The sequence below is a fragment of the Rhipicephalus microplus genome, chromosome 7, assembly GCF_043290135.1.
Source record: "Rhipicephalus microplus isolate Deutch F79 chromosome 7, USDA_Rmic, whole genome shotgun sequence".
In the NCBI taxonomy this organism is placed as follows: domain Eukaryota; kingdom Metazoa; phylum Arthropoda; class Arachnida; order Ixodida; family Ixodidae; genus Rhipicephalus; species Rhipicephalus microplus.
In genome coordinates, this window is record NC_134706.1 from 3,506,698 (window position 1) to 3,521,749 (window position 15,052).

Genomic DNA, 15,052 nt, shown 5'->3' on the forward strand with positions numbered 1-15,052 from the left:
CAAACAAAACTTCTCATCACAGAGCTATATTAACATAATTTCTAAATATTAAGTTATAGGGCCAGTAAACATTCCAAGGAAGATAACTTAATAATCAGTCCACTACTGTGAAATAAGCATGCTGACACAAAAATTTTTCGAAACGGCGTGCATTCGAAAGCCTCGGGTGGTGCTGCAGTTTCTCCCTTTCACAACACAAGCCAACCCCAGCTGTCTCTCGTACATAGTGCTTTGCCTTTAATGACGAGCCACTACATTAGTGTCATAATCCACACTGGATGAGATACTTTAAAGAAACAATGAAATGCTTCTTTGAATAGTTATTAATTGACCTTATCATCAAAACTTACTGCCTTGCAAATCCACTGCCAGAAATATTTCAAAGCAAGTTAAGGGGTTATTGCGTACTTCAACCGCTTTCTTTTTTTTCTCGTCGGTCCCAACAAGCTGCACCGAAAACTACAGGGAGGAATGGCAGTAAAGAAGTGCGATATGTCTGCACACATTATGAGCTAGAGCACGCTTGAAGAAACACAGTAGCTTTTTCGTGTTGCCATTCCCATGTGCGAGTGTGACTATGCAATGTTAGATTTTGGACAGCAGTGCCAGCATGTGGCAGCACACTGTGGCAAGAAGCACATTCGATTAAAACACTGCTCTTGATTTATTTTGGCTATAGGCCAATAGCATGCTTTCAGTTGTTTTACACCAGATACAGGCATCCGAAAATTCGAATTCATTATTGCATTTAAAAAGTGTCGCTCATGCCAACATTGTCGCGAGCCACATCTGCAGTACGGTCGGAATCGCTGAGCGCGTTTTCCTCGAAGCCGTAAGTGTCGTCGGGATCAGGATTTTCATCCCTGTCACCATGCGCATCACTCAGACTTTGCGTGTCGAACACCGCTACTCCAGAACATCCATTACCAGCTAAAGACTGAGGAATGCTCTTGCTGAGTGTAGCTGGTTGGCCGACTGCGCCTCCACCGCTCCTTGCCCGAGGTACTACATATTGCGATCCAGGCTCCAAATAGCGTTTTTTTTTTTTCTTTTTGATCGAGGCTGGGGTTGAGTTGAATCCATCTCTCGTCGAACTTGACACAAACTTCAAATAGCACACTTGATGGTGTCCATGCAAAATGAGCCTGCGAGACTGATAATAAGTGAACGGGTAAAGATCAATTACATCGACCAAGGCTTCACATTCACAACCTGCCTGCTGTGCCTTGAATGTTAAGCACGCGGCCCAGATTTTGCCGAAAACTATAACATGTGTTGCGAGATCATGGCGCCAGGTAGTGACCCTACAGAACACCTCGTGTGCTTAAGATGTATTGTACTGTGGTCGCCACGGAGGAAGGTGGTCGTCGCCATGGTGGTCGCTGACTGCCATTATGGCTAGATGATTGTAGCCATAATGATGTGATAGATGAATGAAAGGATTGATATGGCTGTACCCTTTAATTTGGGTGGCGGCTAACGCCACCTGGCCTAACCAACGCGAATATGGCGACACAGCGCAAGACCTCTGAAATTGCCGCTGCGCGCCCGTCATTGCGTGTTTGCATTCTCGGAGGCTATACACAGCGTCACCATTTTAAAGTAACTGCGTTCATTGTTTATATATTATTTGCTGTGAGCTCTAAAAAAACTACCCTATAAAGTTGCAAAAACATGAAGTAAATGTTTTTTTTGCACATAAATATTTTTGTTTTCAAAAACTAAATTGCGTTGTGTTGAGGAAGAAGTCGTAGACTCGTGGTTGCATAAACTACTCGGGAGATCCACAGAACACCTACCATTTTGGAAATCCACAAATGTCACTGCCATCGTCATCAATAGCAAGTTCGTGGCGGCCTTGGTGCGTGTGTAGCGCATGTGAACATTGTTGCGTCTCTTAATTGCTCAGTATCGCGCCTGTAAACTCGCAATTCTCCAAGATCTTTGGTTTTGCGATAATAATTAAAAAATAATAGTCCCGGTAATGTAAGTACATCAATCCGAAGGATACGGGCAATTTAGATCCTCACAAGTGGTACCGGGTGTTCTGGAAGGATAACACACACTGCGGCCACTTACACGCTCAAGTGATTAAGCTTTACAGTAAATCCGCGCCTCTTGAATTCTCAATACGAAAACAAAGAGGAGGAAGCAGTCGCTCTGAAGTTATTTACTGGTCATATTTTCTTAGGCACCGAGGATGATGCAAGGAATTCAACAGAAAAACGACCATCCATTCCGCAGACCCGATTGCGATTCCTCCGATAGCTGCAGTTCAAATGAAGTGGACAATGAGTCGTTTAAAAAAGTTGCGATTGCTCACACTGCAGCTGATATGCTACTTGCAGCGTAATTATTACCGACAGCCAAGTTTGGCTATCGTTGACATTGCGGCTGATGTGCTACTGCTGCGTAATTATAATCGACAGCCAATTTTGCTCTGCACGTGGTGCCTTGTCACACATGAAGCCCCAATGCTCTGATACACTCCCCACCCCCTTAGCGAATACATTAGAGCATCGCTGCTCCACTACTGCACGGACGTTGGAACGTCGTATTGAAGGTGGTAGTAAAGTTGCAGTATGCTGAAGAGCTATTTTATTTTATTCTATCGTGGTATGAGCGCAGCTTAGTCACATTTTTTTGTACAATTGACTGATTTAAAATTATTTTTGCTTGTGCGGATATACGCCCTGTTTGTGCTTGCGAACTAACAGTAAAATTTTTGTGTTGGATTGTCTGCAGTTGTAAGAAACACGACGTCAAGCTGCTGTTAAGCAGAAGACAAAGCACGTCAGCAACTGTCTTAAGAAGCAGCAGGGAGGCCTGCTGTTTGCGGATGCTGAAAAAAAGAACAGAGAAAGAGCTTCTGAAAGAAGTGAATATATATGCTGAGGGCTCTAAATACAAAAGTATTAGAAAGAATAAGCCTACTGGAAAATGCCCTTTGCACTAAAAATTTCCAAACAGGTTTATCATTTCTTCATAAGCTGTTGTAACGCACTGCTGCTATGGTTGTATGCAGCAGCAAGTTGCCCTATTCTTATAGTGTGCAATTTTGCTGAAAAGCAGAATGCAATGTAAGCTCATGGGTGGCAGGGATGCATGCATGTATTTCTAATCACTTGAAAATGTGCTTTTACAACTTACACAGAGTGGTGGATATTAAAAAGAATACCACTTGGTAAAAATTTCTTGAGCCCTTCACTACGGCATCCCCTATAAACACACCATGGTTTTGAGACGTGACATGCAACGTATCATTACACTTTAATTGCATATCTCAACTGCATGCTATGTTTATCATATATATTATTTGACCATGCACACCTAGGATGCTACCGTGACAATTAAGGGTGCAATATACTTTATTTCTGCACACTCTACTTTTTCATTGCAGAAAAGAACCTTGTCCTTTGCGGGTGTAGCAGCTGCAAGCCTCAAAAACAGAAACGACTTGCACCTTTGCCACCACTATGTGCTGCCACGCTGTAACCACCACAGCGACCACGGACAGCCCTGAAGTAGCCCACTCAAGTGCGAGGGAGGCTGCACTGCTTATCAATTATGTGCCCACTGACAGAGAGGTATCATAAAACTCTAGTATGCTTTGTCTTGAAAATATATTGCTTTGCTTTAATGAGAAAATGTGCATTGACAAACTAATGTGTGCACAACATCTTTGACTTGTTTTATAGGTGCATCGGAGCAAAGGAATTGCCGTTCCCAAGAGATTGTACAATCACCCCATGGGTTTGAAAAGACAGACCCGTTTTGTTCGTGAGGTGGTTGTTGCCATTTCTTATACAGGAGGCCTAGTCAGTAGAAGTGTTACTGGCACAGCCTCCAATCGGTCTAAAGGGGAGGCGAAATCTCCCTTGGAGAAAGAAACATATGCTGTGTTTTCAGGTAGATGAAATTTTGCCATCTGACCAAAATTCATGGAAGTTGGCGGCTCCATTTTGCACGTAATCAGCCGAGGTTTCACTGCCAACTTGTGTTATAATTACTTACTAAAACTTCAAGTGTAGCTTTTGCCTACTGGAGCTGGGTACTTCTATGCAAGAATCCACAAACTAATTTTAAACAATATCAGAGAGGCAGACTGGTAGCACTCCTACTTATTTCCTTGTCATATTGACTCCTCTATTTAGAGTGCACATAAATGTCGCCTATAAGTGCCTGTAACTTGCTTTGTTTTTGATCATGCAGATTTTTTCAACCATTTTTTCGAAGCACACCGTTCTGATTGGAGAGGTTGAGCAAATGAAGAAGCTCCTCAATAAAGCTTTGGCAAACAAAATTAGTGACTTTATGAAATCAAAAGATTAACCAAGGAATGGCACATCAAATAAAATATTTTGTTTGATTTCTGTGTTCATATTTCTGTCCTGCTTGCTCTGATGTAGCGGTGCACCTGCCAGTTGGCTAAGCACCGATTCGCTTGTGGGCCTATCAGAATAGAATGCTACACTTATAGGCTGGTACACCAGTACTAGTACACTGATAGACTGATAAACTCACAGACTGATACATTCATAGACTGATACAACTGTCAATAACCTGATAGCCTATCAGTTTTTCTATCAGAATTTTTGCTAGGGCAAAGACACTTAGCCCTACGTAGGTAGCGCCGCCATAGATGACAGGCATTTCGCGCTCATCCAGCAGGCAAGAAAAATCTAGGAGGCTATGACACTACGTACACCTACGCTACCACGGTAAAGTGAAATCTGAAAAATACCGCGCGTACGGGAAGCGGTACAGGTAACGTACGTATCTGCCAAAGTGCACTTTGATTCCGCTATCCCGGTACACCCGGTATCCTGGTAAGCCCACTAAGCCTACAGCATTAATTATTTCAGTACGTTTTTTGAAAACGACCCACGCAAATGACTATAGTGATAGGGCGAGAACAAAACGACGACACCAAGACAAAGAGACGAAGGACGCGGAGCGCTCGTGTCCTTCGTCTTCTTCTTGTCTCTCTGTGTCGTCGTTTTGTTCTTGCGCTATAACTATCATCATGCCATACTGACTAGCCCAAGCTGCCACACTTCTAGGTAGCCAATGAGCTACAAAGCGCAGGACGGTCACTTGATGGACACCAGGTGGCCGGCAACCGCTTTTCCGTGAACTAGTTTCTCTGCAGCGCATGTGTGCTAGCGGCGTTGAAAAACAAATGCGCTACTCTTAGAGTATACATTAGAGTATATACAGTGGCTCTAATGTCCCTCAGAGTTACTACACATGCTACCTTTATATATAGGGGCCATATAGTAATTGTAATGTTTCCAAATCCTGGTCATGGCAAGAATCCACCTTCATCACGGTGCTACGGCGTAATCGCCATATTCCCGTAACGGGAAGTCGCAAAACACTGTGTTATGGGTAATTTACACGCCTTTTGATCACGGAGGTATCTCTCTTGGTGATGCCGGTTGTTTCCAACCTCCACCTTCCTACCAAAACGACAAGGAGCAGCACAGGAAAATGACACAGAAGAAGTTTGACGCAAGTGATTTTCATTATAGCGAAATCGGCAGAGCATCGGACATATAATTCAAAGGATGTCGTGGGTTCGGTTGACGTCAGCAATCAGTGACCATATACTCTCCTTGGCCTAAGCGTCCTTTGGAATCATCCGATGCTCTCTAAAAAACAAAGGAGCCCTTCTAAAAGCATTTTCCACCTTCGCTTCCCAGCTAACACCACTGTAATATACATCTTTATTGCAAAAACCAGTGGCACTGGCCCGGCGCCATACTTGATTACTGGACTAGTGTCCAGTGTGGCGCTGACACTGGGACAGTGCCACACTGCACGAGGCACGCTGGCGCTGCACACTGGGACACCCATTATCGGCCAAAATCTGGCTTTTAAATTGTGTTTAGAAGTTGTGGCCATGCACACATCGTAATTAAGGCAGAAACACGCACGCAGTGAAAAAAGAAAAAAGAAAAAAATTTAAATAAAAACTGAATGAGCCGGAGTTGAACCTACGCCCTTAACACATCACGTATTCCGAGCCAGACACTCTACCCACTACTCCACATCTGAACACGAGAATGACTTTATTTTTCTTCATCTTAAAAGCAATTCAGGTATCCAATATTTTGAATTTGTCGTTTACATACGTGTTTCGTCTCTTTGTGCTCGTGCCAAACTTGCGATTGTTAGCTCATTCTTTGCAGGTTGCCTTGGATCACATCCATATGGCACATTTTGCCGCAAAGCTTGTTAGCGTAGCTGCAGATGTGTTACGGCAATCATAATGACTTGCTATGCGGTTAGTCATACCTATGTATAAAACAGCGTTCATCTGAACTGCTCGCTGAGCATTGTAGATTTCGCCCCTCGATAGTTTGGAAATATTTTCTGTCCTCCTCGCTTAGGTCCAAACTTCTTGTGCCACGGTTGCTGTGAAGATCGTAGATATTCAGTTAGAAAGAGTCTAATAATCGTTATAATGTAGTTATAATGTAATAATAATAATCGTTAATAATCGTTATAATGTAATAACTGACCCATGAATAGTCATAACTACACCTTCGATTACACAAATCGGAAACCATAAACACCAAGATCGGACATCGCAGTGGATAACTGCTGCCGGGGACATGCGGCTTTCTACGGAACGAGCCGCAACAGCTCACTGATAGAGTAGGTTGGTCTTGATTATCAGACTGATACTACTGTCATTTTGTGTTGCGAATTCTCAGTTCTATTGATGCGGGTTATGAAATACATTGACAAAACTCAAACTTCAAGGAAAGCGCACCCGCGCCAAGGGGGGCATCCATGGGTGGGCTGGAACTTTTTTTCCCGAAATTCTTGCATGCTCCCCCTTTGCCCCTCACCTCCAGAAGCAAGCATGGGTAAAACACAACGCATAAGTTCTGTGCTCCCTGCCCCCCTGCAGGAACAAAGTTGTTGTTTGTCCCCCCAGCAAAATCCTGGCAGCGCCTCTGACCCACGCAATCAACATATGAATGCTTTAGCGCACTCGCATTCATTGCCTAAGGAAACTGAAGCTATGTGTAGCACATAGATGGGAATATCATCATATTCGGTAAATTTTACGCTCGACATGTCACGATTCAATGTCAAGTGTTACAGAAAGTGTGCCGATTGCACCTAGTTTCTGCCTATGTGCTACTAAGATTATCAGTGTGCAGTAGACACTGCACAGCGAGAGAAGTGCCTCTAAGCACGCTTTACACTTGCCTATGCTGTACAGTGTGGCCCAGTGCTATCACTCACTGTCGCTGCTCTCGCTAGAGTGATAGCGCTTGACATGCGCTTTGAAGGGCTTGTTAAGCAACACATCTAGAGGCTGAAACATTGACGTCATTCCACCGGGTGTAAAAACTAAGTCGGTGCTGTTGCGTGAAAGGCGGTCCTTCACTTCCTCAGTTAAGTGGCCGCAGAACGAGTCAAGAACGAGCACGGACCTCTTTGCGAGCATCGCACCGGGCCTCTTCTCCCATACCCTCTTGATCCAGTTCACGAACAAGTCACTGTTCATCCACGCGTTCTCGTGTGCGTGCACCACCACACTGGCAGGCAAATGAATCTTTGGTAGAGTTTTCCTTTTCAAGATGACGTACGGTCGCAGTTGCGTGCCGTCGGCGAGAGCACAAAGCAAGACTGTGATGCGCAGTTTCGTGCTCCCGCCGGTCAGCACGCTCACCGAACTGCTGCCCGTCTTCTCAATCGTTGTGTCCAATGGCATTTCAAGATAAACAGGAGTTTCATCCGCATTGCCGATTTGCGAGAAAATGTAATTGTGCTGCTTTCGCAGGCCAATTACATATCTCTGGTACTTGAGCAGCTTCTCCTCATAAGAAGCCAGCAAGCATTGACATATTGTAGTCCGCCGTCTGATTGAGAACCCTTGCCGCTTCATAAAGCGGTGCAGCCATCCGCGGCTTGCACGGAACTCGTGAGGTAGGCCTAGCTCCTTCGAAAGCCACCGCGCTTCCACTTGGGCCATCTCGGTCGATACGGCGTGACCCCTGCTTCTCACATCTTCGATCAACTTTACTAGCTCTGCCTCCAGCTCAGGGTAGGCCCCAATCTTGGGGCCACAAAATGACCTACGGTTGCGGTGCACGGCTTGTAGGCTCTCTTTCTTCTTTCTCCACAATCGCACGCAGGACTCGTCCACATCGTGCCGTCTTCCCGCTTCGCGATTTCCGAATTCCTCGGCGACAGCGATGATCTTAAGCTTTTGCTGTGCCGTGAAGGCCTGCCGCCGTAGGCTACTCATGGTGACAGAACAGATCGACTTAGGCTTGGCGAACGGGTCGAGATGTGGAGAACTAGCGGCATCAGCGAGGTAAAGAGCGAACACACTCGGCAACAACTTGACAGCACTACCCTTTCTAGTACACTGTAACAGCACCCTGGAAACAACAGAACCAAAATGCATGCCTGCTACCACGTCAAAAAGTAGTACATTAATTTACTGATAATACCTCTATAGGCACTATAATATCTCATTTGCCTCGCTGAAATAAATACTGCTTTATTTATTATGGAACTTGCTTTATTTATTATGGAACTTTCTTAGACAGCACCACCTTTTCAGCAAGCCCTTTCCAAAAGTAAACATGGGGTTCGTGACGTAGGGACATGCGGAGGGTCACTGAGCAGCCGCGAACGTCTAAAAAATATACTTGTGGTGTGACAGTGAGATTTTACACTGAACAATCGAATTGTCTCTCCCCAAATGTTTTTCTAAATGCTTCAACAATGCAAGCAAGCGAAACCAAAATCGGCCGCAAGCTGCCGTGCTACTTCCGGAGCAACACGAATTTGCGGAAACCGCCTCCATAGCCTTCGCCACACTGTTAAGGGGCTTCACAGCCCAACACGCATTGCTGTGAAGCAGCAATATATGAAGAACCCCGCGTATTATCTGCACCTCCTCTTTGCCACTGAAATTTCTTGGTTTTCGGTGCGGGTTATACACGCGAAAATACGGTATCAGCATGACGGTTAAATGCGAAATCATCAGCGTAACCTAGCACACAAGACTTTTTTTTTTTTCTCGTTATGCCTTCATTTATTTTCTACTCTCTTCAAGTACGCTACTGCCCAACAAGTTGTGGTGAAGTCGTATTAAACTTCACTCAGTATGTTTACGTGTACATAGGGTGAGAATCATTGTGCAGTATAATACTAATAATAATATTAGCAATTGTAATATCTGGGTTCTCGGCTGCTCAAAGCAAAATATGATTACGAAATACACCGTAGTGGAAGGCACGGCAAATTTCCACCAGCCGGCGTTCTTCGACGTATACGTCCAGTACACGGGCTTCTGGCATTTTGCCTCCACGGACATGCGACCACCGCGGCCGGGTTTCGATCCCGCGATTTTTAGGTCAGCAGCCGAGAGCCATAACAACTAGACTACCAAGGCAGCCAAAAGAGAGTTTCGCTGAAAACATGGGGCATTGCTTCGGGAGAATTTCGCGGTTACATAGAGCCATTGAGTGTGGCTTATTCACGCGAAAATCCTCACCTGGAGCAGCAGTCGCACGGCCTCCAGCTTTCCGTGCATGGCCGCCTCGTGAAGGGCCGTGCCGCGCAGCGTAGACCTGTTGATGTCCGCGCCAGCCGCCAGGAGGCACCTGCAGTCGTTTTGCATATCGTCGTTAGTTGAGCGCACAGTAAGCACTAAAACTACTATTTGCGTGTATATGTAATATAGAGAAACTTACGGTCTCTTTCTATTAATTAAGCATGCATTTAATGTTTGTACTGTGCAGACTTGTGCATACGTCGTGAGAACCTGAGTAGAAAATATGACGTCAGGGTAATTATGTATACATAGTGTGATATCTTCAAGGCGGTGGCGCCGCGAGTCTGTCTGCTTGCGTCTTCCATAATAAAAGCTTCTGAAGCATAACTTAGTCATCAATACAACAAGACTGTTTTTCCCTTAACCATTTTCAATCATTTAACGGTTAAGTTTACAAGAGCGCACTCCGCTGGCTACAGCTCAAGGCTTGCTGCACATAACGTCACAGGCGAAATGGCGGTCGCTGGCGGGAATCACAACCGGCGACTTTTAGGGCCTGTTTTGCACTTAAACATACTTTTACGGTCCACTTTTCATATCCGTATAGGCGTATCTATATAGGCAGACCTGTCTTTTGTGGTTTTCAGCATCTCTTTAAAGGGGCCTTGAAGCACTTTTTATTGCGATAGCAATTATATGAACAGTCTCGGCTAGTTTTGTGCGCGCGCGCTTATCCTTCAGTGGGAAGAATCTTGTGCATTGGCCTTTCACCGGAACTATCGTGTTAGTTGCCTGGGCCACAAGGTCACTTTGCTCGCTGGGCAGCCCCGTTTGCAAAAAGAGTGCGCCGTTCAAACTGGGACACTCAATAGTCCACACTCATATCTGTTCCTGTGATTACTTTTCGTGCGTCGTTTTTGTTTAAACAGCGCGTCAAGCGTTGAGCTGTAAACGTTGTTAGTTATCTCTCGTCTTGTGTGTGTTGTTTTCAAGCATTGTTCATGCACGAGCAGCGCGCTGCACGTTTCAATCTGCTAGCCGTGGTAAGCGTCGCATTCCAAGTTGTTGCTATCACATTCATTGCTTCGCCCTTGCGGCAGGACAGTGACTTTTTCCTTTCTTTTTTTTAAATAACCATGGAATCAATTCACTGGAAGAGCTTATATTGCCTCACGAATTCGACATCGCAAAACAGTTTAAGAATTACTCCAGCGCGAGTGGAGTTACACGGATTTATCGCATGCTGCAATTGCATTTTCTCTTCTCTCGTCCAGATGAAAGCACTGGAAGCTAAGCAGAGGGGGGACGGCAGGGCCAAAGAGAATATGTTACGCGCGCCTCGTGACCATTAACATTTTTTTCTTTCTTTTTTCGAATACGCGGCTTTTTCAGTGAGGTCAAGCGTGCATGCGTAGACGCATCACAGCCTCCACGGCGATCTCTGTAACGACCGAGCTCGCCATGTTCAAATCAGCCAATGGCTGAAAGATGGTCTTCTGCAAGACATTTTAGAGCTTCCTCCATCATATGTCGATAAAAGAGAAAGCAATTTTGAGCCGACCTTGATTTGTTGTGAATTGCAAACCACGTGCTGCGCCATAATATTTGGCTCACGTGTTGTCGGGAGCCTCTACTACCCAGCTGCAGCGTTTTCTGACCATGCTCAAAAAGTGTTGCAGGGCCGTTTTAATGAACTGGCAAAAACAAATATGATATACGAGGGACCAAATGACACAAGCAATTAACGCTCCTGTACCTGAGCACACTGGTGTGTCCGTTCCTCGCTGCCAAGTGGAGGCACGTGGTGCGCTGGTTGTCCAGCGTGTCCTGCCTGCTCTCGTACAGAAGCTGGCGACACCTGGGGTTGCGCAGGAAAACCTCCACCGCCTGCCAGGTGGACGTGAGAGGATCAGTCGACAATGCCCACACGGTGTTACGCCGAGCAATTTTCGAGGAAGTTTCGCACACTCATCAATAAGTGATCAAAATATGGTAAGAGCTATATATTAGCTACTTCTGATCGTCATCAAGTTTATATATATATATATATATATATATATATATATATATATATATATATATATATATATATATATATATAGATAGATAGAGAGAGAGAGAGAGAGAGAGAGAATGTGTAAGAGCAATGCGGACGCCCCGTCCCCTTCGAAAATATAAAAACCCTTCGTCTATTGACAGAGGTTCTAAAACTGGTTTCCGCGGAACTTCGATGTTCCATGAAGGACACCTTAGAGCTCCGTAAGCGGTCAGCACGAGTGCAACCCGCTCGCGTTTTAGATCCATATTAGCAACCTATTTAGTTGCACAAGCGTACTTGAATTGCATTTCGCACTTGACGAATCCTTTGCACACTGCATAAGCACTTCGGGTATCTGTGTGCCACCAACGTGGTATCAGCACTAACACTTTCCGCACCATGAAACTAGCCCCATTTGCGGACTCGTGGTGACAGGACCATTGGAGCACTGGTAATGCATGCTCGCGAGCGTTCAAACCAGTTCTAGTGACATTAACAGTCACATCGACACTTTGCTAAGGGCTCATTGCAAGTCAGCGATCACAGGGCAGTTTTGTTGGTTTTGTGACCGGTGGTCTATCACTAGATGGCCCATTTCACTTTGCTACAGCCATACCCCCCCCCCCCCCTTTTTTTTGTAAAAAAATATTCTGTACTCTCGACGCTTTTTTGGCAGAAACACACATGGCTTGTGTTGCGCGGTGCCCGAAGCAGGCCGTGTATGGTCAGCGGATGCAACTGGGAGAGCGAAGTGGAGGAGGGAGGGATTGATTTCTATGTGTTATTGGCAATTCTACATAAACAGTCATGGCCTTCGATGTTCAAGCAGAGGGGACAGCCCAGCGCCAGCAGTGTTAATAATACTGTGGCTAAGAAGCCTTACTGCACTTCCCCCCTCCCACCCATTCCTACTTTTGATCGTCTTTATGCAGAAGAAAAAGTTGGGGGTTCCGCGAGACTCTGGAAAAGATGTTGGGGTTTCCTATAAGTACTAAACATTTTAGAACCTCTGGCCTTGGAGATAGGCGCGAAGGCACAGACTGCCTCACAGAACGCCGATCGCCCTCATACACAATATCAATAATATGTCACGCCCAGAACATATGATGAAAAATACCAACCGAAATTGACAGGTAAATTGACGGGATCGTATACGGATATCTTCCGGTTTAACTTAATGAATGCTCCTTCATTCCATAAATGTAACACGCAGTTATCGATACGCCCATACCTTTTGCCTTCCGAACTCGCAGGCGAGGTCAAGTGGCGTCTTGTGCTCGCCGTTTCGGATCAGCGGGTTGGCATGGTAACTCAAAAGCTTCTCGATCTGAAAGGGACAGAGAGACGCGAATATTCAGAAGCAATGAAAAGTTGGCCGATTTTCGACAGTCAGACCACGATATCAACTCTCGCTGTTGCATGGCTATAGATGGTATTTGTGCCATACTAGCAAAGAACGACTGAGAACCAAGCATTCCGATTTGAATATTTATTTGAAGCTCATGCCCAGCAATCAACCGTTGCCGCGAATATAACCCCCTATAAAAAGGCTTGCACTGACCACGAGCACGTGTCCGTGCTGCGCCGCCAGGTGTAGCGGCGTGTCTCCCATACTCGAGGCGTCGTTGACGGACGAGTTGTACTCCAGGAGGAGAGCCACGGGCTCGGCCTGGCCCTGCCATGCGGCGTAGTGCAGTGGCCGCATACCTGCGGAAGCACCAATAGCGGAAATGCCTCACACGTTCCACACCGAGAGCTCGAAAAGTCCACACAACGGTGTCATTCTAAATATCGTCCTTCTACGATGACGTCATCCCAAGATTACCTAACGTGACGAATGCGTCATTACGAGATGGTGATTTTTCTCCACAACGTCATCATTACATCACATATCATCCAAATTCGTAACACCAAAGAAAGGGAAGGTTGCAGGTTCGGTCCCTGTCCGCGGGAAGTTGTCTTTTCGTTCCATTCACTTTTCTTCACATCTGTATCACAATTACCACAACACACTTAAAAACGGTACATCATTAACGGCAAGGCCTTTCCTTCCAGGGACAATACGCCACGATTGCAATAGCGTATACGCGGTGAAAACAAAACAGCCGCCCAAACATCGAAGGAGACTTTCTACGTCGAGGACTTGCCACGAGGAACCGGCACTCTTGAAGAAAGACAAGATGCGTATAACACAAGGACACATGTGGGCCACTCCGGAATGAACTGAGGACGAGACCCTCCAGGATTTCTCTCACGCTGACTCGGGAGGTCACTGCGTTCTTATCGTAGCTCCTGTGGCACATCAACTTGGCCACAGAGTACCCAATATACCTTGAAGCTACGCTACCGCCAGGACACCCAGATTTGGGAGGGATGGAAAAGGAAGTATCTTGACCTTCCCAAATTAGGATGGTATATACAGTGTTGTACACGACAGTAAGAATCGATCTTTTTGGCCACTGAGTAACGCAGGCACATCCTCGTCAACTATAGTGTGGTCTAGCTCCACCAAAACACAAGCCACATGCACTGTATTACAAGAGGCTCCTACAAGCTGCATGGACTAGACTTGATTCGTGTTTCTTCTGGGACGGGGCAGGATATGTTAAAAAATAATAAACACAGCCAGCCAGTAAGGCAAAGAAGAAGTAAACGACGTTCGATCATGGCGACGATAGCTTCTGGCTGACATCTTCTGCGCCATTTAACGTCTTAAAGTCCACATGCATTTCCTGGCTTCTTTATCTGCTAGAACATCAGACTTGTGTGAACGCCTCTGACTTGCACTGCAGTTCCACACACTACAGCGAGTTCACTGCCTAGCTCTCTCTTTTTTCCCCTTTTCTTCCTTTCTCCCCCTTTCTGATCATTATATTACACTTCCATATCATCCTTAAGAGTAGGGTAGGCAACCGGAAGTCTTTTTGGTTAGCTTCCTCGTCTGTTTTTCTGTTGGCTTCCTTCCTTCATCCGCTGGTTTTCATTAGGGTTGCGTCAAAATAAAATTTGTAACGTGACGTGATAGCTTCATTACATGAGATCATCACTCCGCAAATTGCGGCCATCAGAGAGTACTGAAAAACCTCGTGAGATGCAGAGGGCCCAGATCGCCTTCGCTATAGGAAGCAGTGCGCAAATATATCTTAGTGCATGGTACAAGCTTTCGTAGAAGGGTAGGCAAGACTTGCTGTAGAGGAGAAAAAGATGAATTTCACATTCGAAGCATTATAGGACTTTATAAACATATCATATAGAGGAATGTTATGTTGAGCTTTTATCACGGTGGTAAGGAGTCCGGCAGTGACATTCTCTGAGGCAACAAAAATCATTACTAAGGCAATATGCGTACATAAGCCCCCCCCCCCCTCCCACACACACACACACTGGCAGCAATAAATTTATGGTTCTCAGCCTACGTTTATGTCCACTGTGGTGCAGAGGCCTCTTCCAATTATCTACCGTTATACTCCATCCTCTACTCA

At 45.6% G+C, this 15,052-nt stretch overlaps 1 protein-coding gene and 1 long non-coding RNA gene across 2 annotated transcripts in view; one reads left to right on the forward strand and one right to left on the reverse strand.

Moving 5' to 3' along the window:
* The window catches only part of LOC119180292 (caskin-2), a 394,179-nt gene that overhangs the window by 275,480 nt on the left and 103,647 nt on the right, over positions 1-15,052 (reverse strand). The window contains exons 4-7 of the mRNA XM_037431451.2: positions 13,132-13,277; positions 12,802-12,897; positions 11,289-11,419; positions 9,533-9,641 (exon numbers count right to left, since the gene is read on the reverse strand). Coding sequence (XP_037287348.2) covers positions 9,533-9,641; positions 11,289-11,419; positions 12,802-12,897; positions 13,132-13,277 — 482 coding nt within the window. The remainder of the gene's footprint in view (positions 1-9,532; positions 9,642-11,288; positions 11,420-12,801; positions 12,898-13,131; positions 13,278-15,052) is intronic.
* LOC142766800 (uncharacterized) lies at positions 3,249-4,369 on the forward strand. Its single transcript, XR_012884594.1, has 2 exons — positions 3,249-3,587; positions 3,699-4,369. It is a non-coding gene; the product is annotated as an uncharacterized LOC142766800 (long non-coding RNA).